This window comes from Temnothorax americanus, unplaced genomic scaffold (genome assembly GCF_048541705.1).
Source record: "Temnothorax americanus isolate GAGA-0224 unplaced genomic scaffold, ASM4854170v1 Scaffold54, whole genome shotgun sequence".
Lineage (NCBI taxonomy): Eukaryota > Metazoa > Arthropoda > Insecta > Hymenoptera > Formicidae > Temnothorax > Temnothorax americanus.
This window is the reverse complement of record NW_027509696.1, coordinates 730,019-752,996: the sequence shown is the minus strand read 5'-3', so window position 1 is coordinate 752,996 and position 22,978 is coordinate 730,019. Positions and strand designations below refer to the sequence as shown.

At 40.0% G+C, this 22,978-nt stretch overlaps 2 protein-coding genes across 6 annotated transcripts in view; one reads left to right on the top strand and one right to left on the bottom strand.

Annotated features, from left to right (window-relative positions):
• The window catches only part of LOC143904600 (zwei Ig domain protein zig-8), a 177,406-nt gene that overhangs the window by 152,839 nt on the left and 1,589 nt on the right, over positions 1-22,978 (bottom strand). The gene's annotated exons all lie outside the window — the stretch shown is intronic.
• LOC143904599 (zwei Ig domain protein zig-8-like) overlaps positions 11,993-22,978 on the top strand; it is a 57,312-nt gene continuing 46,326 nt past the window's right edge. For 3 of the 5 annotated variants that reach the window (XR_013258977.1, XM_077419408.1, XM_077419405.1), the window contains exons 1-2: positions 11,993-12,976; positions 13,959-14,335. Coding sequence is in view for 4 of the 5 variants with exons in the window: in XM_077419408.1 (XP_077275534.1) it covers positions 14,212-14,335 (124 nt within the window). In the remaining variant the exon portion in view is untranslated. The remainder of the gene's footprint in view (positions 12,977-13,958; positions 14,336-22,978) is intronic. The other 2 variants (XM_077419407.1, XM_077419406.1) reach the window with 2 other exon arrangements.

Genomic DNA, 22,978 nt, shown 5'->3' with positions numbered 1-22,978 from the left:
TGTAATTTTCTAAATTTGCCATTCCTAAAATTGCGTAAGCGTCTACGAGCTGGATAAAGAAGTAGGCGTAATTTTATCCTACGGCGGCATAAGTCTAAAAATATTGGTGTTGACTTTATGGATGCGCCGAGACAGTATATGCACGAGCATGTCATCGAAGGTGGGGTGCATCGAGAACCAGGTTTTGCATAACTCGAAGATACGTCTCCCTCGTCGCCTGGTCCATAATTCATATGGTGTACATACTTCGGGACGCTCTTATAAGCTTGTGGGGGTGTAAGCTCCTCCCGCGCGAGTTCTTCGATTCTTAAGCTTCTCGCGAAGTTACGGGTAGTTACTGATCTCTTCTCTGTTCCGTGCCGCGCGCGAGAGTTGCTCGAGGCGGGCTACTATTGTGGTCGACTACATTATCAACTCCAGTTTGACAGTTGAACTGATAGTTTCAAGTAAGTAGGTGCTCGACTCGGACTCGCGGTTGAACTGCAGCTGCTGCTACCGCTACCGCTGCTGCTGCTGCTGCTGCGCTGCTGCTGCTGCTGCTGCTGCTGGTATCGGAAGAGAGAGAAGCTAGATATATATGTCAATTCGGAACATGAAACAAACCGACGGTTTCACCGGACTGCTGTAGCTACGACAGACAGATGCGTGTACGTTCCTCCGTATTAGAATATATACACACAATCGGTAGAGCTATGCAATCAATGGTGAGCCACACAACTCAATGTCTGTCTCGTGTTTGTTCCGTGCGCGAGTAATTGTGACAGTCGGCATGCACGAACTTTGGAGTGTTGACGTTGCGTCGGTATAACTCAAGACTGCGATTCGCGGTTGCTTCGTCTCTCTCGTGTACCTACTGTACTAAGACCCTTTAATACAACATGCTACGAAATAGCGAGCGAAAAGAACATACTTTACAAACTATTATTCAAAAATCAAATGTGCAGAAATCGTTTGACAAGGCAAACGTGGAAAATTAATTGAGCGGAGTAACAAGCCACTTGATATAACGTCCATTAAATCTAAATTATCCTAGAAGCTAAAGCACAAGAAAAGTCCGATATTAAAAACCAAACATTTTCTGCAAAATTGAACGTTTTAATGTTTTGATTGAAAAAATTAAAAAGGTATATTGTTTTCTTTTCCCTTGTTTTTTTTAAAACTTAATTGAAAGTGCAGACGCAATTTTGCGAAGAAGGTCCATCCATTGAAAATTACACGTGCAGTCAAACAGTTACAACAATCGTCGCAAATGATCGCTCGACGGAGTCATATCGCGTCCGATACAAGCGGATTATTGAGTTCGCTCGCGGCGGAAAATACGTGGCACGCCGCAATGCCTGGCCGTATATAATTTATCGTTTTCATTGTTTCCCGATAGTCATCGTAAACCTGTCAACCGTGTGCCAAGTTTCTGCCGAGCGCTCCCCATAATTTTTCGTACAATTCTGTAATTACTGGTATAATAACGGCTTTTATCTTAACAACTTCCGATTCAGACGACAGAGCGAGAATTTCTCAAAAAATATATGTCCTAATAAGCGTGCAATGCATAAAAGCATATTACGATAATCCGCTTTATTCTAGATGGCCAAGTATTAAAACTGTTAAAACATATATGTACTATACGATTAAATATTTACGAAAACGTGTTGCGAATGTCAGCTGCTAATCGATGCTGTCGCACAATAACAAAAACGTATATCGGTTTACATCACTTTTGAGAATGGATTAATGTAATATGCGGGTAATTTAACGTATACTGTTTCAGTTTCAGTATAGAGCAATTACCGCGTTTAGTTAACACTCTTGACATAACGAGACGTAATGTGAAATTATCATCTCCCGTGACGATCCTGCTTCTGATTGAAAATCACTCTGATATCCGAAGATATTTAAACACCTTGCCTAAGCAAATTAGCTCGATATCCCAGTGGAACCAAGGTTATCGCAACTTCCTGCGAACTATATTCCCAGGTGAAGGAAAGTTGCTTATCACACAGCCGACACTCGATCGAGGCGCACGACGCTCCATTATTTCTGTCGTAACAAGCCGCGCTACCAGGATTTCCCTAATCCTCTTTAAACATCAACGGTATTAAATGTGATTAATTATCATGACATTCACGTAAAAGCAAACAAAATAACAAAGCCGGATGAAAAATCACCGCGTACGGTCTTAATGGCGCTGTTAAGCACACGAAATCCAGGTAATTAAAACTATATAGTGTTTATTAAAGTCCAAATGAGGATAAAACGGTGTGCGTTATGTGTTGTTACAGGTGTAACCACGTTAAAGTTGCGTACTTTTGACTCTTCATCTCTTTGCGTATTTTCTCCGGTAAAGTACAACTTGCTTACTTGCGTGTCGACTATGTAAAATTGTTTTGTTAAAGTTACTTTATTCTTCTATTCCGTAAATTCAGTATAGCGACAGTAATTTGTTATCTAACTAGAATTTTAAACATGCTTGTATAATTAAGCGGCGCATTATGATCAATTTTATTATTTTAACGGAACACCTGTAGTCTGGGATTACTTTATCTTAGTTTATATTTTATTAACTCTGACTGTGAAAGTTTTCTCGCACAGTAGATTTGTATATTTTATGTCTTTTCACACATCATTTTAAGATAAAATATAGTATAATTGAAAAACAAAACTTTTAAAACAAGAACAAAATATCTACCTTGAAAAAGCCATTAGTACCGATAAGATACTTTGTTTTTGCTGTTTTTCCAGTGGTGAAAATATATTTTATTTATTTTTTGTCGCGTTGCACGCGACAGAGACAAAAATTTCAAGCGATAACATTAAGGATTGGAAATTAGATTGGACCGGGAGGTTTTAAAAAGATAATAATGACGGCTGGGGCCTCGGAGCGGCGAGCGACGAGCGGGCGAAAACGTTGAAGCGGCAGAAATGGGGCGAGGAAATCGTCCGGTATTCTTTGAATTGTTCAAGATTACGTTCTGCAGCTCGTGCAGTTTCTACGGCTCCGTGGGCTTGATAAATGCTCGGGGAAAAAAGAGCGACGCGCCGGGATCTTTAATTTTTCACGAGGGAGGACCGCGGATTGCGCTGAATACAGTGGCCGAGTGGGGCTCGACTGGGCGCAAAGAAACGCGTCGATTTCTGTATAAATCTCGTTAATGATCGAGCATCGATTTCGCGCCAGCTTGCAACGTCGACAATGCGACGCCGATGATTTATCGATCGCATTGATATCTTCTCCGCCAAGAAAATGACTTCGGCAGCGCAACTTGCGAATGACAGTAATTCTAAATTATCTCAACAAATTATAAGAGAATGGCACTAATGAATTTTTAAAGAAGACGTAAGCGTCCAGAGGAGAAAAGTTAATCCAAAGTGCGAAAATATCGGATCACGCGGTGATTCGAAATAACACTAACGATTTCTCGATGCGCGAAATCCGACGTGCGCAACAAATTAATTCGTGCAATATTTATCTCAATTCCCCGCGCAATTTATCACGCTCTCCACGTTCCCGATACCGTCCGTGAGAACGAATAACGACGACGCGCGAGAAGAAAAATGCCCACCGAAAAGTCGACGAGCGGGCAGAATAGAAAAATTCGAGATAAAATGCCTTAAAATCCGTCGGGTCCGACGGTGGAAGAGCGTCGAAAATAATGGAACAGAAGGCGCTCGCGGTCCAATCGAAACAACAATTTACCAGCGGCCGCTTTTATCTATATAGCGCCGGACGGAAACGCCGATAGAACGTGGAAGAAGGTTGTTCTATCGGTGGCCCGACCTCGGCGGTCGGAGATTCCCCGGGCTTCCGGTACAAACGGATGGACGACACAGAATTACTCCAGGGCTACCCTCCTAAACAGGGTAGAGAACAGGGCTGCGAGAGATCGACGATGTCGAGAAACGGCGACCGTCTCGCGTACTTTCAAAGTATTTGCTTTCGAATCAGCCCCGGCGCACGTGTATATAGGGAGAAATAGAGCTACCAGGGCGCACGTGTGTATACGTGGATCACGTCCGCGATGTTTCGGTTCGAGGACGAGGAATGACGATAGTAAAACGAGTTGGTATCCGTGCTATAGGAAGCGGCGGACGATGGGACGACGACCATATAACATGAAAAGAAGAGAAATAGACATGATAGAAGACGCGCTTCGTTTAACCGGATGAGAACGTTGGACGATAGCCAAGTGGGTATCATACGGACGTTAGCTGCCCTTTTGAATGTCAGTTACGAGTCTTCCGAATTGCATCAAAGCTACGCAATGGCTTCACCTTTTCTCGCTTTTACAAATACGCGCGGCCGAAAAGTAAAGTAAGACGTCGGACGAACATGTCCTTGTATCTCGTAACACCTCTTCATCTTTCTCCGCTCTTTCCTCCATCTCTTACGTCCTGTTCCGCGAGTCACTTCCACCGTTTTTCCAAAAAACATACTCAGTTGTTCTCAGAGTTGCCCAATTTCTTCGTTTCTTAACAATTTCAAGTACGGCTTACGGTTAAAAATTGACGAATGCACGAGCAAAGTAAAATTAGGGATTTTTGATATTGCATTTGACTGTAACAAGCAAAGATTATATGTGCGCGAAGATAAAAATTTAAGAATAAAATCAAAGCTTTCAATCGCATTTCGATGAGCAACAAAATCATTGTTATTGAATAAATCACGTCACTGTATGTGTAAATCATAAATAACAGAGAGTGTCTAGAAAAGAATTTATATTCAAATACTAAATGTAATAATTATAATTTAATATGTACAAATTCTCGTTCTTTATCGAATAAGTAATTATATTTGTCATGACGACGAAGGGATTTATGTCATTCGTTCCACTAAATCTCATGGTCGGACCGTTAAAGTTTTACGACGATGCGTGTTACGCTTATAGAGCATCCGCGAGCGCGGACAGAATCGAACGGCAAAATTCGCTCTAATAGATTCCATTACGCGTCTCTTTCGGCGTTTGATTCGATTTCGCAAATTTATTTTCAGTGCGGACGAACGCGATAGCACGAAGCACGTACAGCTCGTTAAGAACGTGGCGATATTTTCGATTCTCTCGATTCCCGACCGCGTTTCGGGACAGTCGCCAAATCCTCCAGTGTCCACCAATTTCCTGACTCGTGATACATTCGGAACGTCATCAGGAAACAGTTATGAAACTATATGCCGGCTTATCGAGCACGCTTTGCCACGCGTTTAACGCGCGGAAACAATTTTCTAAGTCATCAATTATTTTAACGACGAAAACATCCAGCTAGTTCATAAAATTTATAAACATCAGGAGAGTCTGTGCCAATAAAAGATAGAAAATTAATCGCGAGACGGGTAAGGATAATAAATCTCGTAACACACCGACTTTATGAATTTGAAACTGCAATTCCTGCATATGTAAACTGAAACGTGTTATTCAAATCGAGAGAAATATAGAAAAGTAACAATTTCTGTAACTGTAGCGTTACTTCTATATGACATATAAACTTCTGGCCCCTTCTGTATGAACGCTGCAATGCAACCAATCAAACTCGCCTCGGATAAATATAAAGATACACCGATGTTAAAAAAAAATTATCGTCAGCAACCGCGGCATAGGTAAGGCTTGGATTTCACGCCGAAAATCTATCGCGCTTTTAGGAACGATTGATTTCTTCCCTCGAAATCAAACGCTCTTCGCACTCCACGCAAAAATCTCCCATTTGATTCTCCTGCCGTTCTCTTTTTTTTTCTTTCTCCGACTGTCGACCGTACAGGATGTACGTTCCACATTTTCCTTTTTTTTTTAGCCAGCGGGCGTATGTCGATATCGGGAACGTGAATGGCACCGCGTTTCAAAGACCCGTGAAAAAAAAAACCGAAAGCTCAACCCGGTGAACGACGATTAACGAGCCGTTCTGTCGAATACAATCACTATAAGAGAGTTTCCCACAGAAAACGTGACCGTGTATAACGTCGCACCGTTCGACTTGTCTATATCTCGGATCGATGGATTTTTTCCCCAGCATTCGAATGTGAGCGACTTTTGCACGCGGATTGTGGCGATGTCATTATCAAGAGTAACGAGAAATGTGTTCGGTCGCCATTTGTTCGCTTTTTATTAAATCGTATCGATCAAAGTAAAAAAGGAAACATTTTCACATAAATTTCAAAAAAATTGTATCGGTATAAAATAATGAGATAGTAAGTAACAAGAGAATAATTTTATGTTAATTGCATTTCATAAAATGTGTATGTGTCTGTATACAGTGTGTTTATACGAATAGAGTTACTCGAGAGAGAAAAAATAAGCAAAGAAATTTGAAGCTAATTTTTCTTCAGAAGCAATCTTTTCATCCTTTTTTTAAACTTCTAATTTTAAGCATTAAATATTCTGTTTCTGTATTTATACTTTATTTCATGAAAGATCACTTAAAGCTAATCAAAATTAAAAATAATTCTGTATTTTATTTAGATTAAAGAAGTACTTCCAATTATGCTGTCAACATCATATATATCAATTTTTATAATTTCATAAATGCATAATAGCGTACAAAATATATAATTTCAATAAATATGCACACGTACGTCCGTATATAAAGCAACTTTTATTATATGCTTGTACCAGAATACGTAACAAAGAAATCATTGGCATTCAGCCAGACTTTAGAGAGAAGGGAAAATGGTTACACATTAACAAGATGATAATTAAATTTCCATCACAAAAGAGAAACGTCGCTCAAATACATTACTCTTCTTTCACGAACACGGATTCGTGGTTGGCGAATCTTCGACAGAGAGTTAGCGATGTGGCCACAGAGGAGGAAAGGAAATGGCTTTGCAGGTCCAGTACCTGGTGCCAAGTAGCGCATATGTACACCGACTACTAACGACAATCTGCTTTGAACGGCAAGCTGTAACTTCTCGCGTACCGTGCGCAAAGCACGCCCTCCGAGATTGCTAGTCTGGGCGACATATGGCGTTCACCAAGAATGCCTGGATTTCCACGACCTGGTGTGATATAATCGCCCCCGCTCGACTACGCGTTGCAAATACAAAGCAGTTACATTGGTGTGAATAACTTCGACGTCGTAATGCGCGCGCGTCCGTTTATCGCGACATCGTTTATTGTGAGTCGTGCGTTTGCCACGCCGCGGAGAGCTCCGAAGTAAAAATTAACAAGCAATTGTCAATTCTTATATAAGGCGCTCGAGTTTTATCGATGGTTTTAGATATGCTTTTCATGCTTTTAAATGTTCCGAAATATCTCATAATTTGTTTTTATTTTTCTGATGAGACACGTTACGTTTTTATTTTTTAGACTACAGTTGAATATATTTCGTCCTTTCAAGATAAAATATAAATCAAAATATAAATTATATGATAGTTTATGATTTAGATATGTGTTGTAAAATTACACGATATTGCCAATCATCATGCTGGCTAAATTAAATGCTTTTATTGCTATAATATTGACTTTGGTATCCGCAATAAACGTAATAAATGTTCGCTCGTGGTTATTTACGCATCACACAATCATTTTCGCATATTGAAAGTATAATAATTAGCTCAAATCGCGTTGCATTTGGCAGTTCTAAACTGCGAATATGCGCGATAATAATGTTCAAAACTGAAATGTCAAAGAGGACCCTGCAATTTTATTCGACAATAAATCGGCTCAGTTACCGCGAATTGCTTAATGTATCGTGAAGCTTAACGACAGTAATTTGTACGCGTTTCCAGTTATCAGTTTTTAACAACGCGCGATTCAATTGCGAACCGTGATTCCACCACGTGTCCATGCGGAAAATAAAACGCACGGGAATTATATCGGGTTCCGATCGCGGAGATAAAAGATTGTCGTTATCTCATTGCCCTTACGTGACTCCGAAGGCACGGAAACGATCGCTGAAACGTAAAATCCCGAAGCGGCGCGACGCGAGAGAAACGACACTACTATTCAGAATCGCGCCCCCTTGAAAGTACCTCGTTTCCTTTGTAAATAGATTAGGTCACTATTGTCCAGGTCCTCGAAGATAATCCTATGCATGCCGTGTCGTGATCCAGCAGTCACAGTCAGAGAATAAATCTCTCTCCACTCTAAATGCTAATGAGCCTGCTCGCGTGAGCGATATTTTTACATCGTTTTTGGGTAAACCGATGAGACGGAATAGCAACTGCAATGCATTATATTCTTCGCTATCATATAAAAGGCGTTTTCCGAGCAAATATTAAGCGACATAAGATAATTCACTCTGACCAAAAATCATTTTTCTCTCTAAAGTATGACAATTCATATGGTTCAAGCAATGACAATCATGAAATATGAAGCTTAAACAAAGCCCACTCTTTGTTTATATAAGGTCGTAATTTACTGTTGCGACAGATCATCTTTCCGTAATCTATATTAATCATAACGTTTATGAATACGACAATTAATATGAATTACAGAAATATACAGAAAGTTTGACGATAAAATTTGAAATTAACTTTGCATCGATATTATCAATAGCCTTGCCGTTCGGATTCGGCGTTAAACTCTAGGTCCCATGTGCTTGTGTACAACCTGCGTGCGCACCACAAGCACATGACTTTGGGGGAGAGATCTAGGTCCGACTCGGACTGTTGCGCCATAAAATGAATGAATTATCAATAGTATTTTAGAAATAAAGCGTGAAAACCGATTGGAATTTTGTTGTGTGAGAACATTTTGTACAGCTTGCTCTAATTTCTTTCAGGACACAATACGCACAATGTCTTCGTGTATATTATTTAATATTGATCCGAGTCTCGCGCTACCGCCGTTCTTGTTTGTCAGAAACGTCGGCGACACGCGGGAACTATGTAAAACTTATTACATCGCATCGTAATTGGCAGGTACACAGGCGTCTCACGCACCGCGCGAAAATACTTAATTGTTTGCGAGCTCGTGCAGTGTAACATTTGCATAACAATGTTAAGCTTATTATGTTCGGAGCAAATCATCGGTTTGTCAAAATCGAATCTTAAACAAGTCTGCGCTTTACGCGAGCCGCCGCGCCGCTATCGTAGTTTCTCGATAGGGATATCGGCATAATCTTGGGAGATTACAAGCCATTCACTACCTACATAATTCTCTGGGATCTTAATCAATCCGCGAGTACGTGACTCAGTGATTAGTTTCAATTTGCTGCACAGCACGCAGTATCGGTGAGAATATTAATTAATTACTTATTGTTAAACTGATGATGGTGTATTTGCATGTGCTTTATATGTATACATAGAAAAAATTATAGATGTTTCTTCTAATATTCAACATTTTCACAAGGTAACCCCAAAAGACGGAGAAAAAAAAATTCCAATTTAAATTCCAACTTATATTACAATAATAAACAAATGTCAACTGTAATTATCCCTGCTCGGATTATAATTTACTCAAAATTACGCGGTCAAAATCTACATTAAACAATCGTCAAGAATGCAAATAAGAATAAGCGTGGCTCGAAATAATCGCACTCTCGCAAATTACAGACAAATTATGTCGAAGCTCGCAGCCGTAGGAACGATAGCGTTACGGGATGCGATGGCAAATTTGCATCGCACGATATCGCACCGTCCAATGCTTGCCGATAGTGTAGTGCCGAGTCATAGAGAGTGCAATCTGCGATCCGTATCCTTTTCAGCCGCAAACATTAACGCGCAGTCCGCCTTCTGATCCTCGCTCACAGATTGAAGCCGTAAGTGGAATGTCAGCGTAAACTACAGAAATAGTTACTGCCACAAAGACTACCAACTAACGCCGCGACGACGGCCACTCCGACGGCAACATACCTTCCGCGAAGTTTCGCCATAACATTTGCACCGACCACACTAATGCGCTTAATTGTTACTGCATGTAGATAGGACGAGTATCAGATTTCTTGGAAAAGTCAGTGGAGTATCATGTTTGTGTATCGAAACCGTGGTGGTTTGTTTTAAAATAGGAAGTCATGTATTTTCAGTATAATTAAAAAAAAATCTTGTTGAAAAACACGCAAATCCTACAGGAAACTAAATAATTAAAAATTCACTTAATGGAACACTATAAATGATTGAATTTTTCATGCAGAAATCTCTTGGTTTTGTTTGTTGAAAAATCCAAAAATCCGCGTTCTACTTCATTGCGTTTATTACAGAGAGGGAAAATATATGTCTTAAAACTGTTTTACGCGAGAGCTATTAGCTGAAGGTTTTGATACGGGATTAAAAAGCGTTTTAACGAGGTCATCATCGTGCGGCACGCCCAAGTTGCAAACACCTGCGAAGCGTGCTTCACCTTCTCGGCGGGCCGTACACAACCATTTGCAACTGCATGAAAATTGCAAGATACGGCGAAAATTGCTCCGTGCCCCCGCTCGAACGCTTTCACCCACATCTCGGTATTTACGAGTTTTTACGGCTTGTGCACTGCGCCGTGAACGCGAATCGAGGACGGCTGGATCTCGAGACCCTCCTAAGTCGTCGATGATCGATACGATACTAAGAGATAGACATACTTTTTTAACACGCTACTTTCCTCGAAGTATTCAAGTGAAAAACGTTCCGCATTTTACACGAAGAACATCTTCAAATGTCCAACTGTAGAAAAATCCAGTGAAAACAACAAGGAAATAAAGTTGAATAAAACGCGGATAATCGATGAGAAAGAATTTGGTATTCAGAAAATTACGGAGAAAAACTTTTAAGTCGCTGACTTTGCAAGAGTTTGCGATTTTCCAGCAATATAAATTGCGAATACGGTATATAAGAAAAAAAGACAATCCGCTTCATTATTCGAAAGGTAAAATATGTGTATTCATCGCAATTGTAGCACCAAAAAGAACTCCACTATAATGATACTTTATCCGCTGTTATATATAAGCAAGCTAAAAAATAATAACAAGCAAGATTCCCTATAATTTACTAGTAATTATATCAATAATAAAATTACATTTTCCGGAAAAATTAACGGTTGATCTGCCATAAATTTACAGAATTGCCTAAGTATTATCACTTTTTCATGTAAATGAGATTTAATTCTAATCATAATTTTGATGTAACTTCACTAATTGATAGTAATACTGTATTAATATTCAGAATAGAATTTAAGCTTAAACCTTAAACATTGTGTAATACAGAGTTTAAACAATTTCCGATAATAGAGGAAATTGCCAACAATATTTGAATAATAAAAGTTTGGACGATACCTTTTACAATAATAAATATTCATAAATAAAAAATGTAATAAATATACAGATATTAATTTAAAAAATTTATCGTATGTGTAATCTTATATTTTTTTAGGTGTAATATCACTAGATCGAAATTTATGACGCTTTGTAAAAACTTGTCATATTTTATATACGCAACCGCAACAATGGGATTATTATTGAAATATATAAGAATAAAAATCAAATGTCTCAATCTGAAGATTTTGAAAGTAAAAATTACTTAATACATATAAATGACCGATTGGTGTAGATTAAGTGCAACTGCCAGACCGGTCAAAATGACAAACCACTAAAAAAGCGTTACGTTCACCAAAAATTGCGATGCCCGAAGTATTTCCGAGCCAAGCCAATAAATTTTATTTCACCGTCAATACCATACCGTTTTCTAGCGCCGGCGTTAAATATCGCGGACAGCCATTGGCAAGCTCGAGACAGGCAATAACAGCAGTTTGTAGCTCTACATACGCGCTTTTACCCAGCTAACAACCTTAATAACCTTGCGGCACAAGAATAGCGGGCGCGTGGCGACGGCCAGCGCGACACAAAAGTCATCGATGACAATGTCCGCGGCAGTAATGGAAATGCCATCGCGCGAACGCCAACCGTCCTCACAAATACTCACAATCAACCAGGCTGAACCAGCCGACAACGCGACGGTGGGACTTACGACGGCGCGCACAACGGGTGGCACGCGGGTGGGTGAAAGCCGGCATGGTTGGGTATCGCAGCGGGGGGTGGTGGTAAGAGTTGACGTCGGTGGTCGGGGGCTGATATCTAGCTAAGCGCTGGCGCAGTTGGGTCGCGGTCTCCACCACGGCAGCATTTCGCCCACCGATCTCTTTACGCACCTATCTCTCCCTCTCGCTCCCTACCCCCTTATCGTCCCCTGTCTACCCCGCGACCTCTTCGCATGACCTCTCGTTGTACCCCTCCTCCTCCCACCTATCGCCCCCTTTCGCGAACGGGGTGCATATTCGACACCGGGTGCATAACACCCTCTGCGTCCCTCCGCTGTCTGTGAGTGAAGGTGTTATTCGCGGCGCGGTGTGGCGCGGTGTAACGAGCCGCGTTAGTGTTAGTGCGGCATGATGAATGAACGGCATTTTAGAAGGACGGAAGTGGCGCGCGGTCCCACCTAGCTCTTTCGCAACGATCGTACGTCACCCACCGGCGACACAGGATCCCCGCGAAGATGCACCTCGCGCGAGAGCTGCAGTCGCCCACGTGGAAGTACGCACCAGCTGCGCTGGAAGGATTTAGTGACGCCCCGGTTCTCTCTCCGTGATTGCGCGGGTCTTGTCGCTCGGTCGTTCATTCATGACAAGTGATAAGGGCGAAAAGGTGTGTGCCCGCTGCACGTGAAGACAGATTTGTGAAACGTTTCCTCTCGGTAACGGACAGTGCATTCGATGGTACAATGACGAACGAGTATGTCGAGCGATTTTGAAAATTAGACGCGAAAACGTGGTCGTATATAAATTAAATTAACGTGAGACCGGTCGTTAAATTGCGATATATTAATCATGAGTGTTTTCTGTGTTTTATTGGACGCACGCATGAATTTTCCACGCGCCGGAAGAACGAAAACATGCATGAATCGTCAAAAAAGCGAACACGTGACCGCTTCGACGTAGTCAATGTCTCATGAATATTTTGTGGGATATATGCTGCGCGTACATATAAATCGCTATTTTAAAAGTCCCATTCAACATTTTCCGTGAAGCGTATTTTTGCTCTCAAATAATTGATCGTCCTTAGAGAGAATCCTTCGCATATATGTGTGAGTTTTTGAAATTTATTAATATCATACATTTTATGCAATATATAAGCAATTACAAGTTTGAAAGCAAGTTACACAGTTTGAATAAATATCTTTATTCTTTACCATGAAATACGTTCATATTAAAATCCAATATTCAGCTTCTGATCAATGCATAATCGTATTGTCATATTGTGATTAAAACGATCAATTCTTCAATGCCCGGCAATATGGCTCAAAATTTTCGATTAAACTATATATCCATCCTCATTGTAGCAAGATCAGTTTATAGCAGAATATCTACCTCGCACGCGCGGATATACGGACGCATTCACTGAAATCCAATGACAAGTGAAATTAATATCCCTAGCCGTGTTGTGTGCATACCGAATTAGTTCTGTCGATTATGATTTGCCGGCCAGTAACACCCGATCCGGTAATAGATGCGTGAATGCAATTGAAACCGTATCACACGTTCGTTTTCAATCGACCATTCCGCAGCGCGTCACTTAATGTAAACTTACCCAAGGACCGGTAACATATGTCGCGCATTTGGTCCACATATTGTTGATCTCGCTGCTCGCGTGGTTCACACGAGAGCAAATAACACGTACACTTTTTTAACAGCGAATAGAAACGACATCACGCGCAACGCGATTAAACACTCTTGCCCCTCTTTTTGCTCCGTCAGTGCTTGAAATCGTATAATCGCGGCAGAAGTAATTACTTTCCTGAATAATTACGTACACACACACGCGCAGGCGCGCGCTCGTTCATAATGGTCCGTTGCATAATTCGGGAAAATATTAAGTGCACCATTGTATATGATATGAGATTAACTTGATTACAGCGATGATGGTTTTCTCGTATTAATTTCTACGCTCGTGCTAGTCATATAATATTTAAAAAGATCTCTTTTACACATACACATGGGTTTAATTACTCTACTGAGAAAATGTAAAATATATACAATTTTTCTTTTATCCTCAATTTCACGATACAGTTAATTTATCGTTATCGATATTTCTGCGAAAACTCGAGAAAAGAGCAGACACTTTATTCGACTTAAGCATAATATCTTCTTCTTGGTTTGCTAAATATACAAAAGTGCAAGATATTATCAATGACTGATGGAAGTAACGCGGCCGAGTGTTGCAACAGTCAGTGAGCGAAGTGAATTCCTTTTTATTGCCAACCAGGAAAACACGTCGCCCTCGGCCGATTGCTGGCAGCTTTGAAGAAGCGGTCGACGTGAAATGTATCAGAAACAATGGACTGTGAAAGCACTAGAAATGGATTTACAACATAGCGGTAATGGGACCGGTCAATGCAAACCTTTCAAAATGATCTACATTTTCACCCTCTTCATGCTGCTGCACGGTAAGGATATTATCGAATACTCAGAAAAATTATTTATATTATTAATTAAATTATTTCCTTGAGAAAAATCAGATAAGCATCGATAAAATAAAATAAAATTATATATTAATACTAAACTTTTACTACATCTAATTATGATATTTTGCCGCAACAGAAAAATCTATTCTGAATAAATAATATGTCTGACGTGTAACATATATCACGCAGATGCACCATTATATATAATTTCAATAAAAATTCTGTCTGTCAAAGAGTAAATAGGTATGTGCGCGTGTTAAAAAAAATACGGATCGTAAAAAAATCGAAGTGCGAGGTAAGAGTTGAAAGGTAACGTATGCATATATGTATTCATCCATCGACAAACGACGGTCGTACATACGAATCTGCGGAGTATGTACGCAAAGAATGACCTGGCGAATGTTGTTGCGGCGGGATACAACAACGTCGGGTGAAATGTGCACAGCGCTTTAAAAAGTGTACATTCGACAGGCATGCGCTCGTTCGCGTGGAGTAGCTTTTACGATGCGGCGCCGCGCGCGATTCCGCCCGCGACCATTACCGGAATTGCCATGAGCATATTTTTCCATTCGATAAACACCGCTGGGCAAACACAGCGAACGTTGTTGCGGTGCTGCGATAACACTGGGAGAAATTTTTGTACGTTAAGGTGATGCGCGAGATCGGATCGATGCATATGTACGTTCTACCCAGTATACCTATCATAAATTTTCCGCTCGACGTTTTGTATTTATACAAAACATGATGATTTGTAATAACAAACCGAATGTCCGATAACGGACAAGTTTATAAGATATTCAATTATTTGATTTATATAAATTCGACTAATCTAATTGGATAGGTTAATAATAGTTAATTATTAATTATATGCAATATTCTCAATAATCAGTTTTTCATACAAATTTGCAAACTACTTATGTGTTCCATTATTATTGATATATCAATTCATTGCTATTACATGTACTAATTACATCCAATATTTCATAAATGCTTCGAAGATTACGACACAATGTGTATGAAACCGTGAATTTTACGAGCGCGACTTCATGAATTGAGAAAAATACTGCATCGTCATATCTCGCGAAAAAGAGTGAAGATCTTGCGCCGCGAGCGCAAGATCTTCAAACCCAGCTTTAAGGTGCAAGCTGTGTTATTTAATCGTAAGTCATAAACACGGATGCAGCGGTGTCGTCGACGTAATATCATGCCGGAGACAACCTGTTCGAAAGGACGCCTTTACAACCCGCGCTCTCCGGTCTGACTGTCATCAGACCGCAACTAACTCGCATCACAGCATGGTTTCTCCCCGAGTCCCATAAAGTCTCGCGCAACTGATTTTACTTACTATAAGGCGCGTCATTTGCAGCCAAGCTACTTTTATTAAAACAAATCTGGAAAGTCGTTTAAATCACAATTAAGAGTGCAGTTAAGGTGGTCCTTTTGCGGACCCAGCTAGTCAAGTAACAGTCCGTCGTGAGGTAATTGAAACCAAACATTACACAGCATTCCAATAATTATAATAATATAACGTGATTTTACACGCACGATTTAATCGTATTTAATTATTTACTAATTTAAAAAATATCACAATAGTAGTGCGGTTGGACTCGATTTAGGTTAGGTCAGGCATGACAGTACGAGTAAAGCAATATGCGCGTGGATCCACTATACTTATTTAACCTCATATATCAGAGCAAAACGTTCGGCAAGCCCTTATTTTCAAGGTACGTACCAAATTCGGAAACTTCAGGGAATATTTTAAGACATGAATAATGTATTCATCTGATCGCTAAGTACACATGTATTATTCGTTGAAAACCTCGGCCGTGGCGATTTGCATCGTTCTATCTTTCTCGTTCATTAGATGTAAACAAGGATAGAATGACAATAGCACGCTCCGCGAACGCACATTTAGAATGACTTATTTCTTGTAAAGTGTCGGTAACCTCACTTGATTTTTCGTACACATGTCCCTTATTACTGTATATTTAATATATATCAAATTTAGGTACTTATCTAATACTTGTTCTCATACGAAAGGACCACCTTAAGCTCGTTTCGATTGCATTCGATTTCATTATCGCGTACAGCGCAGAGAATTATCGTGGTGCATTATTTGCTTTTTAGTAGGCTATCATCAACTGCATCATAAATGCAGAGAAGCATTTAGAAACTAAGATAGAGTCTCAGAAACAATTTCACTATACTCATATTAATATACAGCTGGAGAATTATTGTTATTCTGATTTTAACATATTTTTTTCTTCGCTAATAAATATTAATTTAATAACGTGCAAGGAATAATGTTGCGGAAATAGTTATATAATAATTGCAATCTTCTCGCACAGGTATTATAATACGTAATGTATTTGTGTATTTCGAAGTTGTAAGCCTCCTCTGTAAAACAGATTGTAACGTTTCTCATTAAATAATACACCGGCGTATTACATCCATCACTCCGATTGCCACTATTCACATCTCCCGCAACATTCTTTTGTGTGTTGTTCGCGTTTATACGCTTTATCATGCATCATCTACTATAACATTATACTTTGCGTAGCCTGACACGTATATTCGCTCCGCAGATATGACACGAGGGTGCAATAATATGACGTTCCTCTAACATCATATCCTTATTTTATGCAAATAAAGTGACGTTTTATAGGCAGTCAAAAACGAATCTAAATATTCCTACAGATAAATTGACTCTTTTAGCTTGTATCGTTTTTATAAAATGAACATACACGTCTTTAGTATTTCTCTTCCATTTTGCAGATCTAGTTTTCTCTATATAACATTTCAAAAATTTAATCATTGTAAAAAAAATTGGCTCTTATCACGTAACAGCAACATCAAATCCAATTCATAAATTCTCGAGATGTGATCATATACGTACCGTATTGTAATATTGTCATAAGCTATACGATATAAGAAGTAATGCCTACGAAAGGGGATATATATATGTGTTACTGAGTGGCTCAGTCAACGTATCGGTCCTATCGATTCCTTGATACGCCTTGCACCCGCAATTTTCAATCAGCCCGGCTGAATGATCGCGGCTGAGTAACGTACAGCTACTATACCGCACGTATCCATTAGGAAATTGAAAAACGTAGACGTTCCACATCATATAGTCCGATGGCACGCGTCTCGAAATGAGAAAAAGGACCGACGCGACGCGACGGAGCAAATTGACGTGCACGCGAACGTACACACGCACGCATGCGCGTGAGTCGCGTGTACAATGCTATACACCATGAAAATAGTTCATATATATTGTATTGAAGAATATTTTCTACATCAAATGGCAATTTTCTGACTATTGCGTCGATTTCGAAAGCGTCGGTATCTCCCTCTGTTATTTCCGATTCCATAAATCGATTTCCGACGCATCTAGAATGATAAAGTCTCTTTCAAGACTGATTGTGAGATGATTCACGTTCCGACTTGGCTTATAGGAGATTTGCGTCTATCGCGTCATCGCATCGTTACGGGCGTTAATTACGATCGGAGATGCTCCTTCCGAGGAGCTGACTCGGCTTCCGCTTAATACGATTAACCCATAATTTATACATGAGACCGCGTTTAAGTATGCGGGACATAAATTGTAAAATTCGATACCTCGCGACCCCTCACGTTTTACTCGGAGATTGATATTTTATTCAAACGATGTCGCTTAAGATCGACAGCCGCCTCGCTTCGTCGTGGCCCGTAATTTTGTATTCGGCTTCAATATTTGCGTCGCAGGATTAAGTTTAGCTAACGACGCGGCATTTCCGTCACTGTGTATAAAATGCTCGCTCGAACAAGTTTGCAACGTTCCGATTTCTCTTTGATACGAGTTTAGAAACGCTATACGCGACGCGATACACACAGATACACGGGCTTGAGCTTACTCCACGAGACACGGCGGTTACGTTCAAACGCGTCTAACCGATTTGGAATTGCATACATGCATTCGCGAATCAATGTTATCCGTAATGGCATCGAAATTGGAGGGTTGATAAGCATCACGTGCTATGTTTAGGAGCGTCAACAGCATGAAAGAAAATAGAGAAAAGTAGATTGACTCATGGCTTGAATTTCAGCCTGGTAAATACATCAAAACTTCTACAACGACGCGATATTTTCTATCACAAAGAAATAATAGAGCAATAAAAAATAATCGTTACAATCTCTAAATAAGTATCCATCAAGGAAGAAACTTCTACTTGAAACACCTGTGCTCGAGTATCCTATTGAAGATAAATCAACATTAACTGCCAATTGAATCGTGCCTCTTACAAGAAGCGGCTATAACTTTACATTGTCTAGTAATTTCTAAGTTAATATTGGATTAACTATATATATCTGTATATATCATAAAGTTAATCTCGAGTTTCCAACTAGCAAATTGACTTCGAGTGCACAGTATTGACATTTTAACAACTGGCGTGACTAACATTTCTAGTAATAATCTAACAAATAAAGTTTAATAAATTTATAAAGAAGTATATAAATAAATGTCCGTATATATATAAGTCTGTCTAGAATTATCATTATTAATAATCTAATATTAATAATCCTATTGTCCACAGCTCGCAAAGAGATTATCACTCATCGATCAGCCATCGTTATCATTTGATCCTAAAAAAAGTCATTACTCTAAGAGATTATCGGACATCGTCGCCCATATCGCAAAAGAACGAAATCCCCGGGATTCGTTGGCCGACGCCACAACCGCTCGATGTACTTTTTTTTGCCTCTCCCGAAATCTCGATCCGATCGGTAGTTCATTTCGAAGTAATGCCTTCGATAAGATTCTTACAAGTAGGTGCTCCGGTAAGAAAGAAGCAGCGGAAAAAGAAGGAAAGAAGAAAACCTTCGCTGACGGTATTGGTATTCTGCAGAAATGCAAACTTTTATCTGCGAGATATTCGTAAAATCCGCGAGTATTCGGTATGCGATTTTACAACCGATACAAACAGTAGGAATCTATATAACTTGGCGATTAATGGCGAATAAACTCGAGGAAAACTTGCTGCATTGTATGCTAAACGAGTCGGGCGGACAAAGAGCGCTTTTTCCTATGCTATTAAGTTTTCTAAGTGTTCCCGCAAAGCACCCCATTACAAAGCGTTGGAAGACGAATTTTCTCCCGAGATACTTAATTAATTAGAAACGCCACCTTAAATGCGATGCCGTAATTTAGCTCGTGTACGATCTCGCCGATCCACTTTCATCGACAAACCGCAATGTTGTCCATTAAAAATTCGCTGTTCGACTTTTAATTCAAGCACAAGCACGTGTACGTATAAATTTCCTATATAAATAAAGAAGAGTTTACGAGATTTTCCTAAATAAAGAATATTTATTTATATAGAATATTATTTATATTGCTTTAACAATAAATTCTATTGTTTATGAAATCGGAAAGGCCACGATGCGAATAAAAGAATTATAAATTTTCGCGTTAATAAGATTTTTGCGGCATTGCGCAAAGGGAAAGGGACGAGACTGCTAAGAAGACGGATTATGCTTTCAGGTGCCTAATTAATTGGTGCCGCTCGTTAATTAAATGTACCAACTTGGTTCCGCCACGCGCCTTCCGCAAATGACCCGACCCATGGACATCACCTCGAAGGCGATGCGCTAATTAATCATCTCACGGGAATCAAAGTTGCCAGTTGCAAATAATTAAATCGCCATATTCAAATAGAGCAGATATTTAATTATCGATACTGAATGTTCAAATGGATCTTGCGATTGAATATATATAGAATTCGCGCCTCACATCTTATATTGTTCGTTATTGAGACAAAGTTGGACTCCCACGTTCACGCCTGAATTAATTAAATTTCTTCGACACGCAGAAAACCGACCGCGTTTGCCCTACATTAATCATTTCGCAAACTGTGGAGCGTGATGAGAGCACTTGGCACGTTTGCACGGTTTACGTTTGCAGTGAGTAACTCTCGGCAGCTAGGGATAACTACAACGTAATACGTCCGCTTACAGCGGTTAACCGAAAGGTAAAGGGAATTCCTAGACCCCGCGAGCGAGTAAACGTTCTTTGATTTATGGAACGGCTAATAGATTTTCCGCGTCAGAGTGAAAATTCATCAATTCGCAATAGCCGCGGTTAACGCGGATCGATATCCGTTACGCGATATCACTAGCCAATCCGCCGAGCAAATATTTTTGTTTCCACCTTGTCAGGCGTTTTTCAAAAAGTCTCGCCGGCGCGGGCGGCGCGGGCGAGAGCGCTCACATAGATCAGACCGAGAATAACGGTTGTGCACGCGCAATATCCACCGATCGCGTCATGATATATCAAAGCGCAATTTATTACGGCGCTGCTACATCGCCAATATCACAAACGAGCCTTTTCTCCTCTCTTCTCCGGCCGGGGGACTGGGAAATATGGTTGCGCTCCGCCAACGAATCCGAAATTTATAACAGGATCAACCGTGCAAACCGATGACGGTCTCTGATCGTAACATCCTTCATCGAGGGCATATAAAAGCGGTAAGATCGCCGGCGAACAAGAATGTATGATGCGTATGTGTATGTACGCTCTCGCTAAGAGAAAAGTGAATAATTCACGTCTAAAATCGTACGGAGCTTTTCGCGCTCAACAAGTGAAAGAACGCCGTGCCGTGAAGTGATAAAGCATTTCTACGTACTTTTGAAAAAATTGCTTCCATAATTGTAACTGACTCACAAGCCTGAGAAAATGTGTTGCAGGTGGGGCATTGCATTATAAATGCGAATGTACAGACGAATGTACAGACATGATTTAACAAGTTAATCTCGCAGTACGAATATTTCATACAAGCGGATAAGTGGAGACATGAGATATTAGCAGTTGAAAAAAAAATGTCACTTTGACTTGACGTGTATTTTAGCAAAAGTGTGTTTCGCACTTCGGGTAATTGACTAGCTTCAAAGTAACGAATGAAAAATATCGAGGGAAGGAAGGGATCCCATCGTTCATGCGGTATGCGAACTACTGTACCATTAGTCTCTATAATGAGACCGCGCTTCTAGAAGGAAAAGGAAAGAAAGTCGATTCTCTCGACTCGATCGTTCCCTTCCCTTCCTCTCGCTATCAATATTTTCCGTTGCCTCAGAACATCGTAGAGTCATCCGGCTTATAAAAAAAGCTCTCTTTTATTCCTCTGAAACGCGATATTCTTATAATTTACACGTAGACGGCGTTTCCTGAGCGGAACGTAATTTAATACGTGCGCTATCTATGCCTTATCTTTTTTTTTATACATAAAGATATAAAATAAAATAAGTTGAAAAATATTTTTTATCTTTTTAAAAAACTAATAGCGAGGCATTAATGAATAAAAATTATTTGCATAAGTATGCTTCGCACAAACCCTGAAGAACTGACAGCGAAAGTAATCATGAAATAATATATGATCGATAAAAAAAACTCAACAGACGCATAAGAGAGGAAAGGAACAATTTAATGGAATATTAGCACAAATGTCTGGAAAGTTCTCTTTCTCTAATGTTCACTATTTTGCATAAAGTAAATTTGCCGATGTATTTACTAATATTAACTATGCGAATAGGCTTCATTTTGCCATATGCCTTATTCCGTAGGGATTTTTTGATGGCGGAGAAACAGGCGATGTGGAAAGTAAAACGAATCGATCGATGGGTAGAAGGAGAAGAAGATAGTTCATCTCGATATGCGTTTCTTTATTACGCCGTGGAGCTGATACGAGCAGACGTAGGAAAAGAAAATTTGCATCCCAAAGAGTTTACATTGGGAATACGAACGCCCGCCCGGTGCAATATTTTCCGGGGAAAACGTTATGTGCCGTCGATCGCGCCGTCGTTCGACGAAAATCGACGACGAGCATATACATATATATACGGATGGTTATTCAGAAACGAGCCCGACTCCTTAGAAATTCTGCTGAGAAGTGGGGCCGATATAAAACCGCATTTAGCGCTATAACTATACGCGATCCCTTTATGAACCATTCTCGAAAATAAGAGCTCCCGAGTTAGAGAAGCGAAAAGCCGTGGGTGAGCCAAATTACATTTCAACGGCGACTTCTCGAAGTTCGTCCCCGCAATACGTTGAATGTAAAAAATAATGGAAAAGAATCTTCTTATATATCTGTGCGCTTAGCCCATTTAATTAAACGGCAAAGCTTTTAAGAGACTTATAAGTTAAGATTGTCGTCACCCTATCACGACGACACGTCCACGGTTGTCAGCAATTTTCTTCGGCACTTACTATCCAGAGTACGTAACCGCTTCGCGCCATAATAAAAACTTTTTTCAACTTTCTAAGTCGAAGGAATAATTTATTCGTGCCGCATCGCATGGTACGAGATAGCTATTATTATACGAAAATTCTACGATAAGTCATCGACACGAACGCGTCTCGCGAAATTTCGTTCGAGTCACCTCGATATATTTGCAATTTGGTAAATGGCAAATATAACAGACAATCGAATTGTCGGTAAAATAAGCCCCTATCTCTCGGTTAAAAAAACACGAACATTCCAGTGGAAATTCGCGTTGAGAATACGCACGGTTTTTCAAAAAACATACCAAAATTATTTCAAACATTTTTCAATATTATTTCAAAATCGAGCACTTGACGTGCTGATA